The following is a 24,221-nucleotide window of genomic DNA, read 5'->3' on the forward strand; positions in this document are numbered from 1 at the left end:
TTTGACCATAGTAGTTTGAAATTTCGCCTGAAGCTATAAAACTTAATGGAACTAAATAATTATAAACTACTCAATAACTTGAGATACTGGTGCACATTTCAAGGGGTTGATATTTAATTTCCGTAGAATACTTAATATTTTACAGATTTTTCAATATTTTGCTTTTTGGAGCGATTTTTCATTAACATAAAAAGGCCCAAGTTTTATGGCAAATATCGCCACTGATATGTGGCCTACGGTGACCAAATTGTTATCCAGCTGTAGTCCAATGTCTCCTCTTTAAATACATGTAATAATATTTTGGGGCCACTCAATACTTTGTTTTTTGGAGCGCGAAACAAATGTGCACCAAAACGGCGAATACATTACATGAAATTACTGTCACGTGGTCAGTCAATACACAAATAAAGTAAGAAAAAGATATTTTTGCCCGTGAAAGTGCTTCACATCAAGTTATTATTTATGACAGAGACAAAAAGAAACACATTCACTTACATCTATCCAGTTATCAGTAGCTTTTCTCGTATTTACCAGGGATTTTACATCGTGACTCGAAGCCATCACAAATAACACACGAGTGAAATACTCTTCCACCTTCGTTTCATCGTCCACGACCAGAAACTCTCTAAATGATCTGAATATCACATGCCGAGGTTTACAAGAGTAAAACAAAGGTCATTAGAGGAGATTATTTCTTTAGACAAATCGTCCAGGTCAAGATGATCCGGATTAATGATTCTGTATGTCAACAAGATTGGCGCTTACGTGACACACAGGAACCCCACTTGATGTTACATATTGTTTTTCTGATATTTTACAGTCTTCTGTTTGTACATTCAAAGGGTGTTCTTTTTTTTTTTTTTTTTTTTTTTTTTTTTTTGCTATGCTACTATATTTCTAAATAATCCTTCAAAGTTGTTAAGTCAAAATGAGGAAAACTTAGCAATCGAGTAATTTACCACTTTCGCAACTGGGGACAGCCTTGCGGTAGGTCTCCCAGAGGTCAAATTACATCGAAATGCAGATGTCTAGTTAACAAATCAGCGATCTAGAATTTTACAGCTCTAAGTTTCAATGGTCGATATATTAGTAGATTCTGTCGAAGAGGTTCTTCGAAAAAAAAATCTATGTCTTTGAGTTCTTGAAGTCGACACTCGGCGACTCTATGGGTATGTAAATGGCTACTTGTGGGTACTCGAGGTTTGTCGATGGACAGTGCGGTGCAAGTAGGGACTATCCTGAGGACCTTTCCTGTTTGCCAATCGAAAATTGTCAGCGACAAATTAAAGGTCACCTCAATTTATTGAATGTTAGAGATGCAAGCCTAAAGACCGAGGCGCAGCTACTTTTATCAAGAGCAGGTAAGAAATGCTGACGCGAGAGATCAGTTCACAAGAATCGAACTATGCTACGGATTGACTCAAGAGAATATGAGTTCATTTTCTCTTGATTGACTGCTATCATCTAGTTGTACGTGGAAACTCTTTTAGGCATTGCTAGGAATAATTAAGATGTGTTACGATTTTGCCTTTTCATAATACCATATATAACATACTTTTGAGACGGATTAAAGGAAGAGAATCCTTCCCCCTCCCCTACCCCTCCCCCTCCGATTCTGAACAAAGTTAGAAATTAATTTCGTATGTTTATTTCGGCCGATACATCATTTTTTCTGCATCGTTTAGCTCCCAACCCTTTCAAGGCTGCCAAGTTTACCTATCACGCACAATCTTGAGTATCAAAACTTACACTTGAGGCGCGCTGATTTTGCAATCAATTCGTTTCAAGGTTTATTCGAAAGCTCTCCCATCCAACTTAAGATTACTGTTTGTCCGCGTCACCGGGACTTGCATGGTATAAGGTGGCGCACATGCAAAAAGATGTGCTCAGTACCTGTTGATTGGTGCAAACATAAACCCAGACAATACAAAGGAGACCGTGGAATTACATCCATCCAGTCTGAAGAACTGTACAGGATTACAAAGTGCCTTATTCCTGTTGGTTTGCGAAAGTATGATTGAATCTGTGATGGGAATCTTTTAACTTAATGTACAATGAATTTCTTGTTTAGAAGATATTTCATTCAGATCTGCTTGCGAGAGCAGTTTTTTTGCATAGTGGGTATTTCTTTTGATTAACACACAAATATTATAAACCTTTCAGCCATATGCAAGCGTTGTCGTGCTCAGTTAAAAGAGGAGCTGGAATCAAGCCCTCAAACCCTGACGGATGTAGCTCAAATTGCGCAAGGAACTACTTCTGAGGATACCGAGATTACTCAAGTACGTCAGTATTATTTGTTTCATTATTTATAATGACCGATGTCGGTTAGTATATAGTTATATTATCATTTTCGAATATCTTGCATATGCTTCACGATTGAAAGGGAGCCATGCAATACCATTCGCCGGAAAGATTTGAAACAGGCATCTGTCTATATTTCCCTTTTACAAAGAGAAAATCTATGGGTACAACCCCGGGAGTTTCATCTCTTCTCTTTACGGTCTTACTAGTTGTATATCAATTGGTCTGCGTTTGTTGAGTTATGGTGTTTCCTTGCAGAACACTCAGAACATTCATGGAGGCGAAGACGACGTCGACAACCTAGGCGATTTGCTAAGTAAGATATCTATTGTAGAAGACAATGTCGATATCCTGCCAGACGGAACAAGCAGCACCAGTGAATCTGCAACAGCTACAAGCACCAACAATCAGCTCAAGAAAGTTGCTGCAGAAGACACTAGTGTAATTCTGTCAGATGAAACATCTAGCAGCAATGGATTGACAGCTACAACCATCAATAGTCAGAAATTAAAAAAACTCAATGAATTCCTCCATGTCTGCGGCGGGACAGCACCAATCGGTCAACCCAAAAAGCGGTGGGAAGATTTGACCACGCGCAGTAAAAATAATCGTGTTGATAAGGCTACAACTTTAATCGTGTCCGCTTTGGAAGTGATAACACCCGGTGATGCTGGAAGTATTTGGGACGCTATTCAGACGTCACGAAGTGTCGAAAAGGTTCTTGGGATTTCGCATTCAGCCGACAGAAAATATCTTGAGGCCTTAGCTGAGACCTACGAGAATGCGACTAGTTGGAACACCCGTAGACAGGTCTTGGGAATAATTGCAGATCTGGTTCCTTTTTCTCAGATCCAGAGATTTATCCCTGGTATAACAGAGTATCGCTTCAAGATAGCCAGATTGCATATTCTTAAGTATGGGCGTGGGGCACCAGTACCAGTGCAAAGGAGTCCCAGAATGAAAGTTGATGAGAATCAGCTGGATCACTTCCTTTCCTTTATAACTAGTCCTCATGTTATTCAAGATCTCCCGTTCGGCCAACGATACCTCCACTTAGCAAATGGGCAAGTCATTGAATGTCCAAATGTAATTCGATCGATGATTCCGCAAAGAATCGCCACGCAGTACACACAGTTTTGCAAAGAAGATGGAACCAAACCTTTGAGCCCGTCGACCATCTTACGAATTTTATCAGTTTGCACTGCAACTGTACGAAAGTCTTTGCAGGGTTTGGACTATATTTCAGCTGAGGGAGCCAAGGCATTTGATGATTTGGCTGGATTACTCGCAAAGCTTGCAAACTATGGTTGCGATCAACAGTGGGTCAGTTCTTGCGAGACAGCGTTAAAAGCTATGAAACAGTACATTAAAACTGACTACAAGGTAATTATATTTTTTCATTATATAGTACTTGGGTGTTGTGAGACCGCACAGTCTTTGTTATTTAAGCAATACCGATAGTCCTTATCGAAATTCCACTGCAAGACACGCGAAGATGGAAAATTAGGGGAGGGGAAGGCTACAAGGTTCTAAAAGCATGCTTAAAACCATGCTTACCCAATACCTCTTCTAATTTTGTCCAAAACTGACCTCATTGTTATTAAATCTTACAGGTGCACATTTCTGATGCCTCAAACGTCCCTGACCACTGCTGTGTCTACGCCTTGAGTGACAAGAAGCAACCTTTCTTCCGTTCCAAGTGCAACCACTTCCACAATCACTCCTGTTCGTCGTGCGAACAACTAAAATCTACCCTTGCTTCGATTGAGTCAAGTGTAAAAAGTACAGCTGAAAAACGTCCAGAGGAAGAACGTGACGATATGATATTTACTTGTCAGCAGTCAGTAGCCGCAATAGAAGCATGGAAACAGCACCAGCTGCGTTCCGTTCAACAAGATAAGCCCCGCACAGATCTTCTAGCCAAACTAGACGAAAACTCAGTTTTGATTACTCAAGACTGGGCAATGAAGTTTTTGCCGCAAAAATACAGAGAAACACAGATGGACTGGTTTGGAAAAAGAGGCATATCTTGGCACATTAGTGTTGTTATAAGGCGGTTGGCAAACGGTAAACTACAACAACAAGTATTCATTCATATTGTAGAGAACTGTTGCCAAGATACTGACGTGGTCATACCAATCATGCAGCACACCCCCACAGAGCTAAAAAAAGAACACCCAGATATCACCTCCGCTGCATATCGCCAAGACAACGCCGGCTGCTATCACAGTTGCCCCATGTTGGCAGCTTGTTGCCTTATGGAGGAAACTACAGGAATAAGTGTTGACCGGGTTGATTTCAGTGATCCCCAGGGTGGTAAGGGGGCATGCGATCGCAAGGCTGCCAAAATCAAATGTCATGTTCGCCAGTACATAAACGAAGGTCACGATGTAGTGAATGCAGCTCAATTAAGAGAAGCCATCTTATCTAACGGGGGCGTACGTGGTGTGCGAGTGGCACTGGTAGACGCAGGAGGAATCAAGCCTTTGGAACCAATAAACATAATTGGCATCAGCACGCTGAATAATTTTGCCATCGAAAACAAAGAAATGACCGCGTGGAAAGCATACGACATAGGCAACGGAAAGCTCATACCTTGGGCTAAACTAAATGGTAAACATATTTCGCTAAAAATAATGATGATGTTGGTAGTGGATAGCGATGACGATGGCGATGGCGATGATGATGGTGATGGTGATAATAATGATGATGGTGATGGTGATAATAATGATGGTTATGCCTTTGATGATGGTAGTGGTGATGATAATGATGATGATGATGGTCACATGATGCTAATGATGGTCCTGGTAGCGAAGATGGTAATGATGGTGATGCCATTCGCGTTGCTTATGTTGTTGTTGTTGGTGGTGGTGGTGGTGGTGGTGGTGATAGTGGTTTTGACAATGATGATGGCAGTGTGGTGATGACATGATGATTATGATGGTCCTGGTAGCGAAGATGGCGATGATAGGTGTTGCTTGTGTTGTTGTTGTTGTTGTTGGTCGTGCTGGTGGTCAGGTGGTGGTGGTGATGATGATGATAGTCACATATAATTTTCAATACAATATATTTTCAGTGTCTGGCAGCTTGTGCCTCACAACGTTTAAAACTTTCAATTGTGAGTTTTCTGTTGGTGATTTCGTGGACATCACTCCATCCAGAAGCCAAAACGCCACTAAGGCGGTTAACGTCAACGTCAACGCCGATGACGAAGGCGATGATAATGAGGATGACGACATTGACGAGGAAAAAGAAAAGTTGTTCACCTGTCCCCATGAGGGGTGCATAAAGAATTATCATCGACATTCATCTCTTGTAAACCATATGGAATATGGAGTATGTGAGCTGCGGCCAGAAAGACAAGGTCTCATGGACAAGGCCAAAGTGATGTATACAGAGAAAGTGTTGCAAGGTGTTGGTGAACAGCCTGTTTTGAAAAGCTCCGATACTCCACTGTTCAACAATGAAGACATGCTACCCGAGGGATGGGCACTTAGAACCACTAAATCCAACAAGCGATTTAACGAAAAACAGATATCATATCTCAATGAGAAGTTTGACATTGGTAAGGAGACAGGGCATAAGCTTGATCCCGCGACCGTGAGTAAAGACATGCGCTATGCTAAAGATCCAGACGGCAATAGGCGATTTACCCTGAGTGAATTCCTGACCTTCCAGCAGATACAGTCATACTTCTCTCGCAGGGCTTCAAAGCAAAAGAAGGGGCAAGTGAACCAACCTCAAGATAGAGTTGCAGCGGAAGACCAGGTGGCTTACTCTAATGCACGATCTACCATCTTAAATGAGTGCCAACTGATACACCCAATAGTGTATGACTCGTACGACCTCTGCACCTTGAGTTCTAAAAATAACTTGAAGAAATTCAGCGTCTCCCTCCTCCGTGATATCTGTGAGCATTTTCATCTAGATGTTTCGGCAATAACTGCCCATCTGAAAGCTCCTTATATAGCTTTGATTAACGATATGGTTAAATCGTGCAGCTGTTCAAATTAATGGGCTGCATGGTATCTTTCTTCTAAATCATATTCCAAATTAACTTATTTGGTCAAATGAGAAAAACTGTTTTAAAATGTTGGTTGCTGATTTTGCATATTGATGTAACATGCAATAACAAGTGGGGTTCCTGTGTGTCACGTAAGCGCCAATCTTGTTGACATACAGAATCATTAATCCGGATCATCTTGACCTGGACGATTTGTCTAAAGAAATAATCTCCTCTAATGACCTTTGTTTTACTCTTGTAAACCTCGGCATGTGATATTCAGATCATTTAGAGAGTTTCTGGTCGTGGACGATGAAACGAAGGTGGAAGAGTATTTCACTCGTGTGTTATTTGTGATGGCTTCGAGTCACGATGTAAAATCCCTGGTAAATACGAGAAAAGCTACTGATAACTGGATAGATGTAAGTGAATGTGTTTCTTTTTGTCTCTGTCATAAATAATAACTTGATGTGAAGCACTTTCACGGGCAAAAATATCTTTTTCTTACTTTATTTGTGTATTGACTGACCACGTGACAGTAATTTCATGTAATGTATTCGCCGTTTTGGTGCACATTTGTTTCGCGCTCCAAAAAACAAAGTATTGAGTGGCCCCAAAATATTATTACATGTATTTAAAGAGGAGACATTGGACTACAGCTGGATAACAATTTGGTCACCGTAGGCCACATATCAGTGGCGATATTTGCCATAAAACTTGGGCCTTTTTATGTTAATGAAAAATCGCTCCAAAAAGCAAAATATTGAAAAATCTGTAAAATATTAAGTATTCTACGGAAATTAAATATCAACCCCTTGAAATGTGCACCAGTATCTCAAGTTATTGAGTAGTTTATAATTATTTAGTTCCATTAAGTTTTATAGCTTCAGGCGAAATTTCAAACTACTATGGTCAAACCACGGTAAACTCTCCCTCCGAGCCATGAAATCAAATTTGTCGCCGTTTGCAAAAAATATAAATCCAATGAAACTTAGACCTTTTTTTCTTGAAATAGTTCCCTAAGACCTATATTTTGACAGAGTTTGAGGGATTTTGATTTTTATCATTTTACACACCTAAGGCGGCAGTTACAGACGGCCGCTCTTAAGAGTGATTGTCAGAGAAAACCGGGCAGAGGCAAAAGATCGGGGTAAACCGATTTGCACCAAATGTTCAGCAATAAAAGACTATCCGATTGGATGACGAACCATGGTAGTTAAAGTTTCGTTGAGCTTTTTTTTCCCCGAGATAGACCACCCCCCTCGGTTTTTGATTGTGATCGGCCTTTGCGATGCCAAAATCTAAGGCCAAACTTCAACCTCTCAAAAGTCAATTCTTCTTTATCTCTGCAAGTTTTAATATTTTGTTTGGGAAATTGATCATATGATCGAGAAGTCTTGAGGTTTTGAGTCAAATACGATGAGGTTTTAAATTTTGACCCGGACTTGAACTTTGCATACAAAGCCTGTTCAATTCACGATCTAAAAATTCGTCAACTTTCAAACATATTTTCTCAAAAGTGCGGCAGTTATTTTTTAAGTGAATAACATTTTTCCAAAGCTCTAAGTCAGAGCTTTCAGAAATCGTAAAGTTAAAATTGGGATCTAAAATTAAACGAACGCGAGCAGCTTTCAAAGTTGGCAAAAATCGCCTTCTGAATTTGCGTAATTGCAAGTTGCGTAAGTGTTTACTTCCGGTTGACACAAGGCTACGTTACTGACTCCCGTCTTCGACAATACAAAGCTTAAAATTTGTTTTCAAAAACAATTTCAACTAGAATAACCTTATTTTATCCAAATTAAAGTTATCTAACGAAGAAATCCCAAGTAATACGACTCCGTGAGTATTAAAAGACTGTTTATATAAAGCTAATTTACATAAATTTTACGGCAAGACTACTTTATTTGCATTTTATAAGACATATTTAAAAAAACAGTTTTCTCTCTGGGAACGCATGACTAAGACTTAAATACTACAATAAAAGAAGCAAAAAGGCACAAATTATTGCACAAACATTATGTTCGATTCGTTTTCTCAACGTCGTTTTAAATATAATGAATAAATACACTGAAATAATTATTACTTCGAAAAAGTTTAAGCTTTTGATAAACAGTAGATTGTAATTTAATGCCAAAATATAAAGTGTTTGTAAATGGAATGCCAATTTTTTCCATATAAGGCGAGATGTTTGACAGTGTTTATACAAGTGTATTTTATTAATCTTGCGTAACTTAGAAACTTCAACTCGTTTCGACTTGATTGTGAAATATTCAATACCTGGAGTCAGTAATGGCTGCACAAGTGAGCTGCTCTTTCGCATCTCAAGATTCTTCTTGTAGTACCACTGGATTAGGATCTGCCCTTGTCCCTTTATCAGCATGTACTTAGGATATGACTTGACATCTAGCTAGTCTCCAAGTAACAAGTAAACGTGGACGGGGAAAAACAGGCCTTTCGGAGAGAGATCTCATCTTAAATCGTGCAGGATTGTTCGATCTCAGCACCGCTCAAACTGAAGTAATGACGATCTGCCCAAAACATCGAAAAAATCTGACCACTGATTGGCAAGGTCGTAAAAGCCGTGTTTGCAGCTACCCATGCCATAAAAGTCAGCGAAAACAGATGCAAGTCCCTCGAAGAATAAATGCTTCAATGTCTGCTGAAATCTATCATCTTTTTAATGTTGTTGTCCCGATTGGTTCTGGTAAGTATTGGTCATATCGATAATACTGCTTTTTGATATGCTCAAGAGTGAGTACGGCTTTTGATTCCATATTCCATTCTCATTTTCATTTTTACCGTCTTTTCTAATTCTTTTTTTTTTTTTTTTTTTTTTTTCTTTTTGCATTTTCATTGTCGTCCAGTGTAATTCTCATTCTCATTCTAATTTTCATTCTGATTTTTGTTTTTTTTCCCTTGACAAACGCTAAATTTTGAGTTTATTATATTTTTTCATTCTTTTTTTAAAGATTCGTTTTCATTTTCAATCCCTCCCTCCAATTTTATCTGTCTCGAATGATGTTTCAAAGGCTTAATATTGCTTTCTTTGCCATTACTTTTTTTTCTGCAACCATTTGCGAAACCTGCCGACATATGCATTATGAAAGGCGTGGCAAAGAAATTCAGGAAGGAATTAAAGTAGTGAGTACTTTGTTTTCATATTCAAGCTCATAAAAACATTTAAACCATCCCTTGATTAGATGGCCACATTGAACTTAACACGAAAGTTTGGGTACAGGTTAACATAGACATCTTTGACATTGATAGCGGAAGAGGAAGTGCATGGTAGGCTGTATATTTCATACTTTAATCTTTTCTGTCACAAATGTATCGCTAGATCACCTGACTGTTGGTTACGTTTTCTTTGCCAGTGATTCCATGCACTGCTTTTCCCTTTTATACCGTTTCTTTCGCTAGACTTCGCTCTGTTTTTCCTGTGCACTTTAGTTCAATCGTTCCCATATGCATTTGACAGGTATTTCGTGAAGAAGAGCATGAAGCACCATTTCATTTATCATCCTTGGAGTCTGATAACCTCTGCGAACCAAGTACCTCATCTGCGCGTGTTCAGTGTGAACCAAGTAGTATCTCATCTGCGCATGTTCAGTATGAACCAAGTACCTCATCTGCGCATGTTCAGTATGAACCAAGTTCCCCATCTCCGCAAGTTCAGTATGAGACTGAAACAACATCGTCGCAGTCATCACAGAGTACTGTACCTGACCAGGAAGTCAGCATATGGGAAGATGAAATGGAGCTACAACAGCAGAAACGACACACCTTGAATGAAGCGATCAACGAGATGAGCAGTGGTCGCATTAGTCCTGTATTATCAACGTTAAATACTTCTTGGGATGACATCTCCATTACCCAACAAAAATATTATTCAAGAAAAGCAAAGGAGATGATATCAACTGCGCTGACAACTTTCAGCCCTGGCCAAGAACACAAGTTGTGGGAGTCAATCAAACGAGGAACTTTACCTGGAATCGAACCAACTGGTAGTGCTAATAGGCTTCACTTTGATGGAACCGAAGGGTTGGTGAATGTTCTTGTGAAAGCATACAACCAAGCAGCGTCATGGCAAATCAAAAGGCAAATTCTGTCTCTTTTTGCTAACGATTTTACAAAAACTGAACTTCAAGAATTAATATCTGGACTGTCAAAGTGGAAAATCGACCAGGCACGTATACATGGCATCGAGACAGGGAAAGGTCAGACTGTGTCTACTCAACCTCTCTTTCGCCAAAGAATCGAACAAGCAAAGGTAGACCATTTTATAGAGTACATATCCCAACCAGAATTCTTACAAGATGTTGCTTTTGGAACCAAAACCATGAAGCTCGACTCAGGAGAAAATATTTTGATTCCGGCGGTCATCAGAACGATGATACCATCACGAATTATTTCTCAGTACAAAAGCTACTGCGTGTTCCATCAGTTCCAGCCAGCTAGTGATCGATCGCTATGGAGAATGCTTCAAGTATGTTCTGCATCCATGCAAAAGTCTCTTCAAGGACTAGACAACCTGACTGCAGAAGGGACTGAGGCTTTTGATAACGTGATGAAAGTAGTAGATTCCCTCGTGGAAAACGGAGCTGGTGAGCAATGGGGTAAAGTAGCTCAAAAACAACTGGTAGAAGGGAGAAGGTATTTAAAGGCTGACTATAAGTCACATGTTAGCAGTAACGAGCACTGTAAAGACCATTGCATCAAATATGCCCTCAGCGACCCAAACGTTGTTGCTTTGTCAAGTGATTGTCAACACAACCATGATGTATTATGCGAAAGATGTGAATCCCTAAAAAGCGTTCTTCAAGATATCACTGAAAAAATCGAGGCTGTCGAGATTACATATACTGAAGAACAGCGAGCAATCAAGAGGTTTGAAGTTGCAGAATGTATTCGTTCTATCAATGCCTGGAAATCACATTTACTGCGACTCATCAATCAAGACCAAGCAAAGCAACAAGCCCTATCCAACCTCACTGATGACGTTTGCCTAATCGTTATGGACTGGGCTATGAAGTTCCTACCCCAGCGTTATCGAGAGCGCATGAGCGACTTCTTCGGCAAGAAAGGGAGAAGTTGGCACGTCTCTGCTGTAATCACCAAACAGGACGGAGCATACCACGTTGAGTGCTATGTACATCTCTTTAATGTTTGCGTTCAAGATGCCTTTTCAGTAACATCTATTGTCGAAAACCTGTTTCATGCTGTCAGACAAGATTATCCTTCCATCAAGAAAGCCTACATGCGCTCAGATAATGCTTCATGCTACCACAATGGCCTTCTTCTACTAAGCCTACCATACATTGGCAAGAGAACTGGTATTACGCCTTTGAGATACGACTTTTCAGATCCTCAAGCAGGAAAGGACATCTGCAACCGCAAAATTGCCCCAATGAAAGCTCATATCAGAAGGTGGGTAAACGAAAAGCATGATGTTACTTCAGCCGAGAATATGAAAGAAGCTCTCGAGTCACATGGTGGCCTCAAAGGATGTCGAGTTGCTGTAGCCAAAGTAAATCCTTTGAGAGATAATGGTAAAGATGACAAGATACCAGGAATAAGTCTTTTGAACAATTTTTCTTACGAAAAACATGGGATACGAGCCTGGCGAAGTTTTAACATCGGACCAGGACGTCTGATCAAGTACAAGGAGCTTCAAGTTCAGGCCCAACAGGAAACTGGCTTAGAAATTGTCCAGCCATTTAGCTCCCGCACGAGAGAACTTGGTTTAGTAGCTGCACGGCATGCCGAAAACCCTGTGATCAAGCACGACATCTACTCATGCAGTGAGACTGATTGCATTTTGACTTTCAAGACTAGAGATGAAGCAGAAGCACATATGGACACTGGAAAGCACGTGAGAACAACTGAGAAGGAATCCATGTATGACTCAGTAAGGAAAACATGGGCTGAGAAAGTGACTGGTGTAAAATTTGTAGGGACAACAGCAGAGAGTGTCCCACGATCCAACCAAGAACAAGAGCACTCAAAGATCGAAGAAAATGAAATGGCTATTGGATGGGCATTAAAGAGCACGAGGACATGGAAACAATTAGGAAAGAAAGCCAAATTATTTCTTATCGAACAGTTTGATTCAGGTGTGGCAACGGGCCTGAAAGTAGATCCCTCTCAAGTTTCAAGGGAAATGAAAGAAGTAAAAGACAGAAATGGAAAGCCTCTTTTCAAGCCACAGGAATGGAAGACAGCACAGCAAATAAAGAGTTTTTTCTCGCGTCTGTCAGCCAAGCGGAAACAACAGCAAATGAATCCGAGCGATGAGGAAATCGAGCTATCAGATGAGGACATAGAAGCTCTAGAAGCCGAGGAGTCATTAGAAAGCCTTAGAAATGCTGTTTTTCAAGACATGAATGTCCCCAGTCATCCTGTTACAGCTGGAAAAAGAAATTTGTGTCAGTTGTCCTATGAAGGGAAACTGAATAACCTCCAGATAGTTGATCTGCAAACCATTTGCGAAAGCCTGGAAATTCAAGCTGAGGGGCCAAAGAAAAGAAAAAGGACATACGTAGAACCAATTGAACAGTTCTTACTTGTATGCTCGTGCAAGAACACCTAGTTGGAGGAGTAGTTATATAATAATAATAATAATAATAATAATATTTATTTATAAAGCGCAAATACAAATCTGTTCTAAGCGCTAGTAAACAAACGACAAAGACAACGACAAAATAAAATTATTTACAAAGAATATGCTAATTTGAAGAGATAAGTTTTAAGTTCAGTTTTGAATGAGGCAAGACTTGATGCATTTCGGAGAGATATTGGAAGTGAGTTCCAGAGTTCAGGAGCAGCCACAGAGAAGGAGCGATGACCATAAGATTTAAGATTATAAGAATGTGCTGATAGAAGAACTTGTGATGCAGAACGAAGATTACGGTTCGGTTTATACACTGAAATGAGTTCCCGGATATAGATAGGAGATTGGCCATGAAGAGCTTTAAAAGTAAGTAATAGGATTTTATATTTGATTCTAGATTCAATTGGTAGCCAATGCAGATTAACGAGGATAGGTGTAATGTGGTCATGTTTATGGGAAAGAGTGATTATTCTGGCAGCAGCATTCTGTACAGATTGTAGTTTATCTAAGAGTTTGTTTGGTAAGCCAAAGAGCAGAGAGTTACAGTTGTCGAGTTTGGAGGATATGAACGCGTGGACGAGAGTTTCAGTTGTTTTCAAAGAGATGTATTTTCTTATTTTAGCAATGTTTCTGAGATGATAAAAAGAAGACTTGCAAATATTATTCACATGACGAACCAAAGTAAGATGCGTATCAAATATGACACCAATGTTCCGAGCATGCATTGAGGGCATTATCACATCAGAACCAAATTGAAGAGAAGGAAGAGTTAACTGTGGGCTGTGCTTTGAAGAAAATAACAGGAATTCAGTTTTGCCTTTATTTAGTTTCAATTTATTTGTAGTCATCCAAGCATCAATATCAGATAGACAGTTTTCAATCAGATTCATGGAATCATTAAGGGACAAATCATCATTACAGGAGAAAGGAATATATAATTGAGTGTCATCAGCATAAAGGTGGAAAGACATTCTGTGTATTCGGAGGATATCAGCTACTGGAGAAGTATAAAGGAGATACAACAAAGGACCAAGTACAGAACCTTGAGGTACGCCACAATCAAGTTGAAGGGCTTCAGAAGAAAAATCATCAATGGAAACAAATTGAAAGCGATCAGTGAGGTAGGACTTAAACCATTGAAGAGCTATGCCAGAAATGCCAAATTTTGTATGGAGACGATCTAGAAGAATTTGATGATCAACTGTGTCAAATGCAGCAGATAGGTCCAAGAGTAGCATGGCAACACAAGAACGATTGTCAATGGAGTGGAGGATATCATTTTGTACTCGAAGAAGAGCAGTTTCACAGCTATGAAATGTTTTGTATGCAGACTGCAATGGTTCATGGAGATTGTTCAGAGACAGATAATCATTTAGCTGAAGGGAAACGACTTTTCCAATAATCTTGGAGATATTCTTTAAATTAGAGATAGGGCGATAATTTCCAAAAATTTCATGATCAAGAGATGGTTTTTTCAGTAACGGTTTTAAAACAGCAACTTTAAGAGAAGATGGAACAACACCAGTTTGAAGTGACAGGTTAACGATTTCACATATAGTAGGCAGTAATGCACCAAAATGTCCAAGTAGGAGACTTGCAGGAAAAGGATCAAGACTACAGGATTTAGATGACATCTTTTTCGCAATGGCTGATAATTCATCAATAGAGATAGGCGAAAATGAATCAATTTTACAATCCAGTTTAGGTGAATCCAGATAAGAGAAATCATTTGAAAGATGTGACGTAGGAACGAAGCCATTTCTGATGTTAACGATTTTGTTTTTAAAGAAGTAAACAAAATTGTTAGCTAGATCTGTGGATGAAGTTGAGGTTGGTAGTTTTTTCTCAGGTATACGGTGTAGCAATCGATCAATAGAACGGAATAGATCATTACTGTTAGAACCAGCATCAGTAATCAAATTAGAATAAAAATTCATTTTTGCATCAAAAATCAGTTTTTTAACAACATTACATTGATCAACATATAATTCACGGTCAACCTCTAATTTGGAACGTCGCCAACGTCTTTCTAGATTACGACGCTTTGTTTTATTAATTTGAATTTCGTCAGTATACCATGGAGCTCTTGGGCGAAGGGAGATGGATCGAGAACGTAAAGGAGCATGTTTATTTAAAATAGACGATAAAACAGAGTCATATTGAGTACACAAATCAGATAGTTGAGTAGCAGGACATTGATATAGTGCAGAGTTCATAATATCTTGTTGGAGACAATCAGCATCTATTGCACGAAGCTTGCGATAAGAAATGCTTTTTGATTGAAGTAGAGGCTTGTTTACAGATAACATACAATGAACAGCATAATGATCAGATAAAACAGGATCGTGTACAGTAAGGTTGGTCACAGATTTTTCATCAGATCTTGTAATGATTAGATCCAAAACGTGATTACTTTTATGTGTAGGTGAAACAGGATCAAGGACAGTCAGATTAAAACAATCGAGTAAATCCATAAAGCGATTAGCATTATTATCTTTAGTGTCATTGATGTGAAAGTTAAAATCTCCAGAAATTACCAGTTTGCCAGAAGCTGTAACCAGTCGTTCCAAGAGAGTAGTGAAATCATCATTAAATAGCAAGCTATTTGAAGAGGGTGGACGATAAACAATAACAATACGATAAGTAGACGATTGATGATGAAGTAGCATTTCCATAAATTCAAAAGACGTGTGAGACATTGTTACATGATGATTGATTTTCAGGCTATTTTTATACATTATGCCAACACCTCCACCAGTACGATTTTGACGAGGAACATGACAAAACGAATAACCAGTAGGACAAATATCACGCACAATAAAATCAGAATTAGTATTTTTTAGCCAGGTTTCAGTTATAGCGAGAATATCGATGTCTCTTTCAACAACATAATCCTTAATTAAAAGAGATTTATTGTTTATTGAACGAGCATTTAAGAGACAAAATTTCATGTAGTTTGCAGTTGAGGTAGAAATTGAAGCAGGTTCAAGTGATGCAGGAATTTTAATGTTTGTTGTTGAAGCAGGTGATGATGAAATTGTAGAACGATCTGTACGATGACCACCTCGCTTGCCACGAAATCGAAAAAGCTTTAATTCCTTAAGAGCAGAGGAGCAGCAAGATGAAGGAGCTTTTGTATTACGGCGAAGTTCGAAAAGATTTGCTCTTGAGTATGTTATTAACGGCAGTTGACGGTTAAGATTTGAAATTCCAGCTGTGGAATCCAGGATTTCTTTATTGTAATTAAGGACCGATGTTCTGTTATGGCCATAAAAGACATGGGATAACACAGGTGTAGATGTTAAATGTTGTAAAGAAAGACGAGGCATATCCAATGAACGATGATAATTATTTGTGTGATGAACCATATGAAGTCGTTGAACCGTAGTCTTGAGGTCAGAGTTAAACGAAGAAGGGCCAGGATTACGATGAATATCCATAGAAATAGTAATATCAGTTGGAGGATCATGACCAGGAATAGATAATGAAGTATAACCATGCTTAGATATTTTTCCAACGGCAATACGAGACTTGTAGAAACCAGATTTGAGACGAAACGAAGTTAACTGACAAACATTCCAGGGAGATGAACTTGAAACCACTGAATTAATCACTAAACCAAAGTGCAGAGATTTACTTCTTTCAAGATCCAAATGACGATTAATGTTATAATTATCAATATAAGAAAAAGGGACTACATAACAGCGACAAACCATAAAAAACAATAACGTATATACAGACAAAGAATATGTGGCTGCCATGTTAGGCGCCGGAAGTATAAAAAGTAAGTATAAATATATAATGGTAGATAGTTTCTAGATATAACTGTTCGCGGTATCGGGATTTCAGTTCAACTTAATTTAACAACCTTTCAATCTCAGATCTAGAAATTGGTTGATATGTGTGGTTACAGCGATCGGACACGTCTACATGACGGCACTAATCATTTCAGTGTATTGCGTTACACTTTACAAGGAAAACCATGACAATTCATTAATTAAAACGACGTTGAGAAAACGAATCGAACATAATGTTTGTGCAATAATTTGTGCCTTTTTGCTTCTTTTATTGTAGTATTTAAGTCTTAGTCATGCGTTCCCAGAGAGAAAACTGTTTTTTTAAATATGTCTTATAAAATGCAAATAAAGTAGTCTTGCCGTAAAATTTATGTAAATTAGCTTTATATAAACAGTCTTTTAATACTCACGGAGTCGTATTACTTGGGATTTCTTCGTTAGATAACTTTAATTTGGATAAAATAAGGTTATTCTAGTTGAAATTGTTTTTGAAAACAAATTTTAAGCTTTGTATTGTCGAAGACGGGAGTCAGTAACGCAGCCTTGTGTCAACCGGAAGTAAACACTTACGCAACTTGCAATTACGCAAATTCAGAAGGCGATTTTTGCCAACTTTGAAAGCTGCTCGCGTTCGTTTAATTTTAGATCCCAATTTTAACTTTACGATTTCTGAAAGCTCTGACGTAGAGCTTTGGAAAAATGTTATTCACTTAAAAAGTAACTGCCGCACTTTTGAGAAAATATGTTTGAAAGTTGACGAATTTTTAGATCGTGAATTGAACAGGCTTTGTATGCAAAGTTCAAGTCCGGGTCAAAATTTAAAACCTCATCGTATTTGACTCAAAACCTCAAGACTTCTCGATCATATGATCAATTTCCCAAACAAAATATTAAAACTTGCAGAGATAAAGAAGAATTGACTTTTGAGAGGTTGAAGTTTGGCCTTAGATTTTGGCATCGCAAAGGCCGATCACGATCAAAAACCGAGGGGGGTGGTCTATCTCGGGGAAAAAAAGCTCAACGAAACTTTAACTACCATGGTTCGTCATCTAATCGGATAGTCTTTTATTGCTGAACATTTGGTGCAAATCGGTTTACCCCGATCTTTTGCCTCTGCCCGGTTTTCTCTGACAATCACTCTTTTTTTCTTTTTTTTTCCCTAAAACATTGGTCTATAATGAGGGTCCCCTTGAGGGACGCGACCACGTGGAGTCCAGTTACCATCAGATCTGGGTGGAACCCAATCTCTTTCAGTCCTTCCTGGAGGTGGGATCCATTCCCTTTCATTCCTGACCGGAGGTCTTTCTTGCTGCATCCACTCACCCTCTGACCTTGGCTGCCAATTTCCGGGTCGTGCTTCTGGTTCAGGGCCTGGAAAACGAAAGCCTGCTCCTGGAACAGGTCCCCCTGATCCTCGTCGTCCAAACCCGTCATCCATGTTGGATTGTACTGGGATTGGTCGAGATACTCTTTGTTCAGCTCTTATCTCTTCGAATCTAGGAGGTTGTTCTGGGTGTGTGAAAACACCAGGCTGGACGTGAGAAATGTGAGCAGCAGCCACTTGCGGAGGAGCTTGTGCAGGAAACCCACTGACTGGTGGATGCTGAGGCTGGGGACGAGGAGCTTCCATATAAAACGCATCACGTGGGATTGTTTGTACAAAGTGTCTAGTTTCCATGGAGACTGCTCCAGGAAGAGGGACATTGCTAAAAGGTCTTTCCCCCGCAGCTATTGGGTGGGGCATAACAGCAGTTGGAGCATTTTCTCGAGGGGGGTGCATGAAGAAAGGTACCCCGCCTCCAGCGGGAGGGAAAATTACGCGATTTACTTCAGTCTCAGCGTCCTCGTTCCCGTCGCTGTCCCCTCCCGCTTGCTCACGCTGATGACGTCTTTTAATGTGCGATTGAAGGTCCCTTTGAGAAAAATAGCTGCGACGACATCCTGAGATACCGTAACGACTACCACCAAATGAACACACGAAAACACTGCCCAGTGGTGCACGCTCAATCCTTTGAACTCCCTCGCCACACCTGAGCAAAAAGAACATGATGGAAAGGGTTGAAATAGCTTTTTTCGTGTAAAGTACTGACAGCAAATCTGATCACACCATAACATATGAGATTCGTTTAACACGGGCTTTGATGAAATTACTGCCTATTGAATTAATGTCCAAGAAAGGTCTATTTCAACTCACCTTGGACACTTTCCTGCACCCTTTTCTGCACAAGAGAGACAGAATGAATGCTTACATGGGCTCTAAAAAAACAAAAATATATGAAATTAAAAATACTTATTGCTGCAATATGAAAGTCCTACAACACTGAAAGCATTCCATAACCAATGGCAAAACCTTTACCACACGCACAGGAGTAATAGGGTGAGATTCCTCTCCTCTCACCAATACAACCCAGTTATGATTCCCAGATTCAGTGTCATACTTGAGTAAAGCTTTTGTTTGTTGGTTCTCTCCTTGCTTCAATTTTTTCTCTGGATTTTCAAGTCCTCCTCCTTCCAGAAAAATCAATTTCTAAATTCCAACCACAGAACGTGGGCCACAAGTTTGTTAGCCACTGGCTACCTTCGTAAATCAAGGACAACTTTTAATTTTTCTCAATGATTGAACAATTAGATAGCCAGGATACATAAAAGGCATGAGCAGACAGAGGCATACTTTTGCTGTATCCCAAAATAAAGGGTTGATTAAAAAGCACTAAACATTTTACCCAATTTTTTTAATGAACTAGAGCAGGGTACCTTTCAGGAGGAACTCAAAATAATGTCCCTACCCAACCCCCTCTGGAATACAGATTTAGTATATAATGGTATCCAGTTGGATTTGTCCGGTGGCAGATTCGCCCAGTAGCAGATTCACCCAGTGGCAGGTTCGCCTGAGACAGTTAAGACCACCACCATGGCCCGGTTGTACGAAGCCTGGATAGTGCTATCCAATGGATAAATCTTATCCAATGAATAATTTTTTTGGATAACAGCATCGACTTATCCATTGGATAAAGATTTATCCACTGGATAGTGCTATCCTGGCTTCGTACAACTGGGCCCAGTAAGAAAGCTTATGCTCAAGTCTAAATATTGCTTTGTTAGACTTCAAATTCCATAAAATTTACTTTATGTAGTATCTTATGTTCGTGTTTTGTGAGCCTTGAAATACACTGGGCAAAAAACTTCCTATTATGCAGTAGGCTAAACATCTTGGGTGAACTAGTCTGCAATGCTATGTAACATACCAGTCTGCCATAAACAAGTATTGGAAGTGAACACTTTTCACATAGGTGCAGCAGAGGATCTTGAACTTTTTGACCAATGATCATAATCTGTTGAAAAAAGGAGTACCATTTTATTACCTTTGATAAATATGCTAAACAGTGTAAAATGTAAATGTATCACTCAGCAGTTGTCCTATTTATAGGAAATATAGGAGGTTTTCTTTAAATATATGCTCTTTATAGGATCCTATGCAAATTATAGGAAATATAGGGTATATAGGAGATGCCTGCAGTAAGTACCATAGAATCCCACTTCTGGTACCTTGCATTTTGCATTTTCCTTTTGCAAGGCAATGATGATTCCAAAAAATGATAGGGAAGGGAAAATAAAATAATAAATAACTGTTTCCATTCATCCCAAACATTTTTCCATTCCAAATATGCATAGATCATAAGCCCATATTAAAAACCCTCAAAAATGAGTATAAGCCAATGGTTTACATTTATGACCAGGATCTAATGCTAGCTGTATTTACTGTGGTTTTCGGCATTCTGCAAACTCGGTAGTTCAAAGCTGCACCCTGAAATTTAGTTTTTTGCTGCTGTCAATCAAAAACAATCAGTCAGTACCTTTTATGTTGAGTTCGCAGTAATGTCTCTAGTTTATTCAGTTTAAATTCAAGTGTGAAGCCAGCAGTGCACACTGCCACAAACTTTATAACATCACAATATCTCACCCATGACATCTAGTATATCTTATTTTTACCTTGTGATTCCATTCTAGTTCTTTCACTTGTGGTTTAGGTCCAGATGAAGCTGGTGATCTTTGCTTCTTTCTTGCTTCTTTTTCACCTAAAAATAACAAAACAATAACAAGGTTATGAAAGCCAGGAAATCTTTCAAAACATAGCTAATTTTCATGGTAACAGGCTGCTAAAAATACAAAAATATTGGACCATTTTCTAAGTATAGAAAATACCACAGTTAGAGAAGAATTAATGAAAAATACCCGACATTTGCCACTTTTACCAAATGCAAGTGGTATATTTCATTAATTCTTCAAGAACTAAGGTATTATTTCCTTGTAATAATGCATCTAAATAAAATACACATTTCTGAAGTAAAAAAATGATAGCAAATAATGAGTAACACAAGTACAAATCACTTAAAGGTGATTTGTACTTGAGTTTGAAACAACACACTGTAAAAAGTTCTGGATATGTGCAATTAATTAATTGTGCTCACGCTATGCAATTACTTACAGGGTACTAGCACAGATAAAGAAAAAGTTAACCAACCAATCAGAAACAAGTATTTTATATAGATGTGGTATTAGTCAGTAAATACCTGTATCTCTGTAATTAATCCTTAAGAATCCTGTAAGAATCAAACAAAATCTGAAATCTGCAGAAAGGCTCAAGTTTTCGAATTTACTCTACATTTGGATTTAAGCAGTGTATGATGCAGAATGAAATGCTGTGTGGTTAGCTTCTAAAGATACTTTTTTGTTTTCGAGAAAAAGGGGGAAAAAATTTGAGCTTCAGGGGCAATTCTCGCTTTCAAAATATGGAGCGAAAGTAGAGCAAATTGGGAAATTTGAGTCTTCCTACCATATGTTTGATTCTTACAGACATACACTCTTAATTATAGATTCGTTCCTACAGGTTTAGCCTCCTATGAGTATATCGACCACTCACCCTCTAGTGCAGCTGCTTTCCTGTCAGAACTTTTACTTTCTTTTTTCTTGCTTTTCCCCAGAGCTGATGTGGATTTGGATTTTGTTTTCAATTTCAAAGAGATATTTTTTCTGACTGGCTGAGCTGTTAGTCCAGCATTTTCTTCTGAATCAAGTTCCAAATCTGAATGAAAAACATAATAAAATCAAAGATCAATCTGCATTCAATATTTTGATTGCTCTGTCAATTTTGATTTCTCTGTATGATCAACCCGCATTCAATACTTATTTATAACCCATAGATCTATATATCAATCAGTTTATAAACCAGGATTTTAAAAAATTCAGGGCTGAGTTAAGCGTACATCGTTCCAGGTTTTCTTTTGTCTACCACATGTATAACGATGTATAACTACATAAGCTTACAGTATGTGGCTTTACATAACTGCAAATCCTATATAGCCAAGTTTTTGTTACAAAACCGAGATGTCTGCCTTTGAATCTTTGTATTTTTGACATAAGTGAGCTCGGTACTGCGTTATCATATTGATGCTATAAGATGCAGGGTACAGTTTTGAATTTTGGATTTAAACAAGCATGTTTCCACAATCAACCTCAACTAACAGATCAACTTTTTTCTTTAATTTCGCCAAGAAAATTGATAAAGACACGAATTACAACCAATAGCAATTAAGAATGTTTAGTAAAAATGATAAAGCCACTTAAATTTTAGCTGTTTAAGGTGTTTTAAGGTTCGAGAAAAGAGATTGAAAATCCAAAACTACTTACCGGCCTCCATCTTGGAAAAAGAAGATGAAGGATCGTACCGCTGACCTTATTCATGAGCCAGCAAAATGTACACAGGAAGCCCAAAATGATTATGTCAAAATTGTTATAACGAGACTCTTTATAAAGATAGGTTTTTTAATATATTAAAATTAAATGATTTCCTCTTATCTCCTCTATCTCTCGCTCTCCACGTTACATTACCGCAACCAGCGTAGCTCTCAATTTATTGAAACAATTCGATAGGTTAATGACGCACGCATGAACGTAGGATTTCATATCCCTCCCACCTATATTACAACCCTCAATGTTCATTCCATCAGTGAAGTCGCCACGCAATTTTGGAGAATGGAATCAACATTCAACGCGTGGGCGGAAGGGGAGGGGGAAGCGTGAAAATGGAATATGCTGATGGACTTATAACACAAAGTATCATCTCTGTGTTGTCTCAGATTGTTGCTCATGCCAGAAATTAGATTAAATAGACGTAGCAGTCTATCAATCTATCGTGCAAGTGCAGCTAGCTCAATGACATATACACACAGTAGTCTTACAGCAAACGTCAAATCAAAGTCACCACTTATAAAACATTTACAATCGTGCAAGTGCAGCTAGCCCAATGACATATACACATCGTAGTCTGACAGCAAACGTCAAATCAAAGTTACCACTTATAAAACATTTACAATCGTGCGAGTGTAGCTAGCCCAATGACATATACACACCGTAGTCTGACAGCAAACGTCAATTCAAAGTTACCACTTATAAAACATTTACAATTGCTAAAAATATTTTTATTTGGCTTATATTTGATTCTATTCTAGCATATTGTTGATTCTTTCGTAGAAAAAAATGGACTGATATAATATGAAAAATTGGTGTGAGTTTGTCCAGGGGTTCAAAGCAATATTGCAAAACAAATGAAAACAATATATAGATAGATATGGGATATTTACTCTAACGAAACGTAGTAAAAACTGAAGAGAGTTGATAGTAAGATAAAAAGAAAGAAATATATAGAACGAATATTAAGAATAAAAACATTGTTTGATTAATAATTGATGAAAGTACAGAACGGATAAAGAGATGTTTACTCTCATATTGTACCAGTTCTAGGTTTCCTTTTCAACGCTGCCTAATGCGATCAGATGGTCTCAGAGAACTCGCAGTTTTATAGAAGTTAAAAATGCTCTAGCTTTTTGCTCTCTAGACAGACTGTCTTGTCTCATCTTTATTACTATTAGTTCAATATATACATCCTCATTTAGTACGTATTGATTTCTGTAAGTTTTACTTATTTTCACACATTTATTATGGTAAAAAAATGTCAAGTTGAATGATTTTTTTGCAGCAGGAGACAAATTTTTTATTTATTCAAATTCATATGGATAAAAATAGAATTTATCCAAAAATATTTATCGTACACAGTTGACCAAAGGAGGCAAAAATAAATGTTGTAACTTTAGCAGTATTTCGACTGTGATATAGAAAAGCCTTTTGCTTTACTTTTTTCATATATTTGTTTTCCGGCTAAAACATATTTTATACCAAACTAAAAACGTTTTCGTGAGAAATCTTCACAATAGTATAATACTAGCCTCGAAAACAAAGCTATGCTTTCCGCTTTAAGCAGTTGTTTATAAATATTCGGATATGTTACATATGAACGGAATCCTATAGGAAAGCCTTCAAGCGTAGGCCTACCCGCAGACCGTATTTTAGTTTGTTTTTCTCTCGCTATTTTGTTATGCTAGCATGCTAACGAAATTTTACGTTAAGCAATATATTTTACGTTGCATTTTTATATAGTAACTAGTTGTGGGGG

The 24,221-nt window shown here is 38.4% G+C and overlaps 3 protein-coding genes and 1 long non-coding RNA gene across 4 annotated transcripts in view; 3 read left to right on the plus strand and 1 right to left on the minus strand.

Annotated features, from left to right (window-relative positions):
• The window catches only part of LOC148908698 (uncharacterized), a 55,158-nt gene that overhangs the window by 22,958 nt on the left and 7,979 nt on the right, over nt 1-24,221 (plus strand). The window lies entirely within an intron of this gene.
• Nucleotides 1,881-7,498, plus strand: LOC148908699 (uncharacterized). Its single transcript, XM_089035230.1, has 5 exons — nt 1,881-2,001; nt 2,164-2,282; nt 2,563-3,687; nt 3,918-4,917; nt 5,381-7,498. Exons 1-5 carry the CDS (start codon nt 1,881-1,883, stop codon nt 6,316-6,318), a joined length of 3,303 nt encoding a protein of 1,100 aa, XP_088891356.1. The 3' UTR covers nt 6,319-7,498.
• On the plus strand, nt 9,144-12,908 carry LOC116297871 (uncharacterized). Its single transcript, XM_031706184.2, has 2 exons — nt 9,144-9,448; nt 9,783-12,908. Exons 1-2 carry the CDS (start codon nt 9,323-9,325, stop codon nt 12,891-12,893), a joined length of 3,237 nt encoding a protein of 1,078 aa, XP_031562044.2. The 5' UTR covers nt 9,144-9,322; the 3' UTR covers nt 12,894-12,908.
• LOC116297873 (uncharacterized) lies at nt 17,753-22,475 on the minus strand. The gene is made up of 6 exons (XM_031706185.1): nt 22,400-22,475; nt 21,633-21,794; nt 20,702-20,787; nt 19,957-20,043; nt 18,906-18,967; nt 17,753-18,741 (listed from the first exon to the last, which is right to left on the minus strand). The coding sequence occupies exons 1-6, from the start codon at nt 22,407-22,409 to the stop codon at nt 17,871-17,873; spliced, it is 1,278 nt and encodes a 425-aa protein (XP_031562045.1). The 5' UTR covers nt 22,410-22,475; the 3' UTR covers nt 17,753-17,870.

This window comes from Actinia tenebrosa, unplaced genomic scaffold (assembly GCF_029948245.1).
Source record: "Actinia tenebrosa isolate PJP-AT-01 unplaced genomic scaffold, QUT_ActTen_1.0 PGA_scaffold3__52_contigs__length_22856419, whole genome shotgun sequence".
NCBI lineage: Eukaryota > Metazoa > Cnidaria > Anthozoa > Actiniaria > Actiniidae > Actinia > Actinia tenebrosa.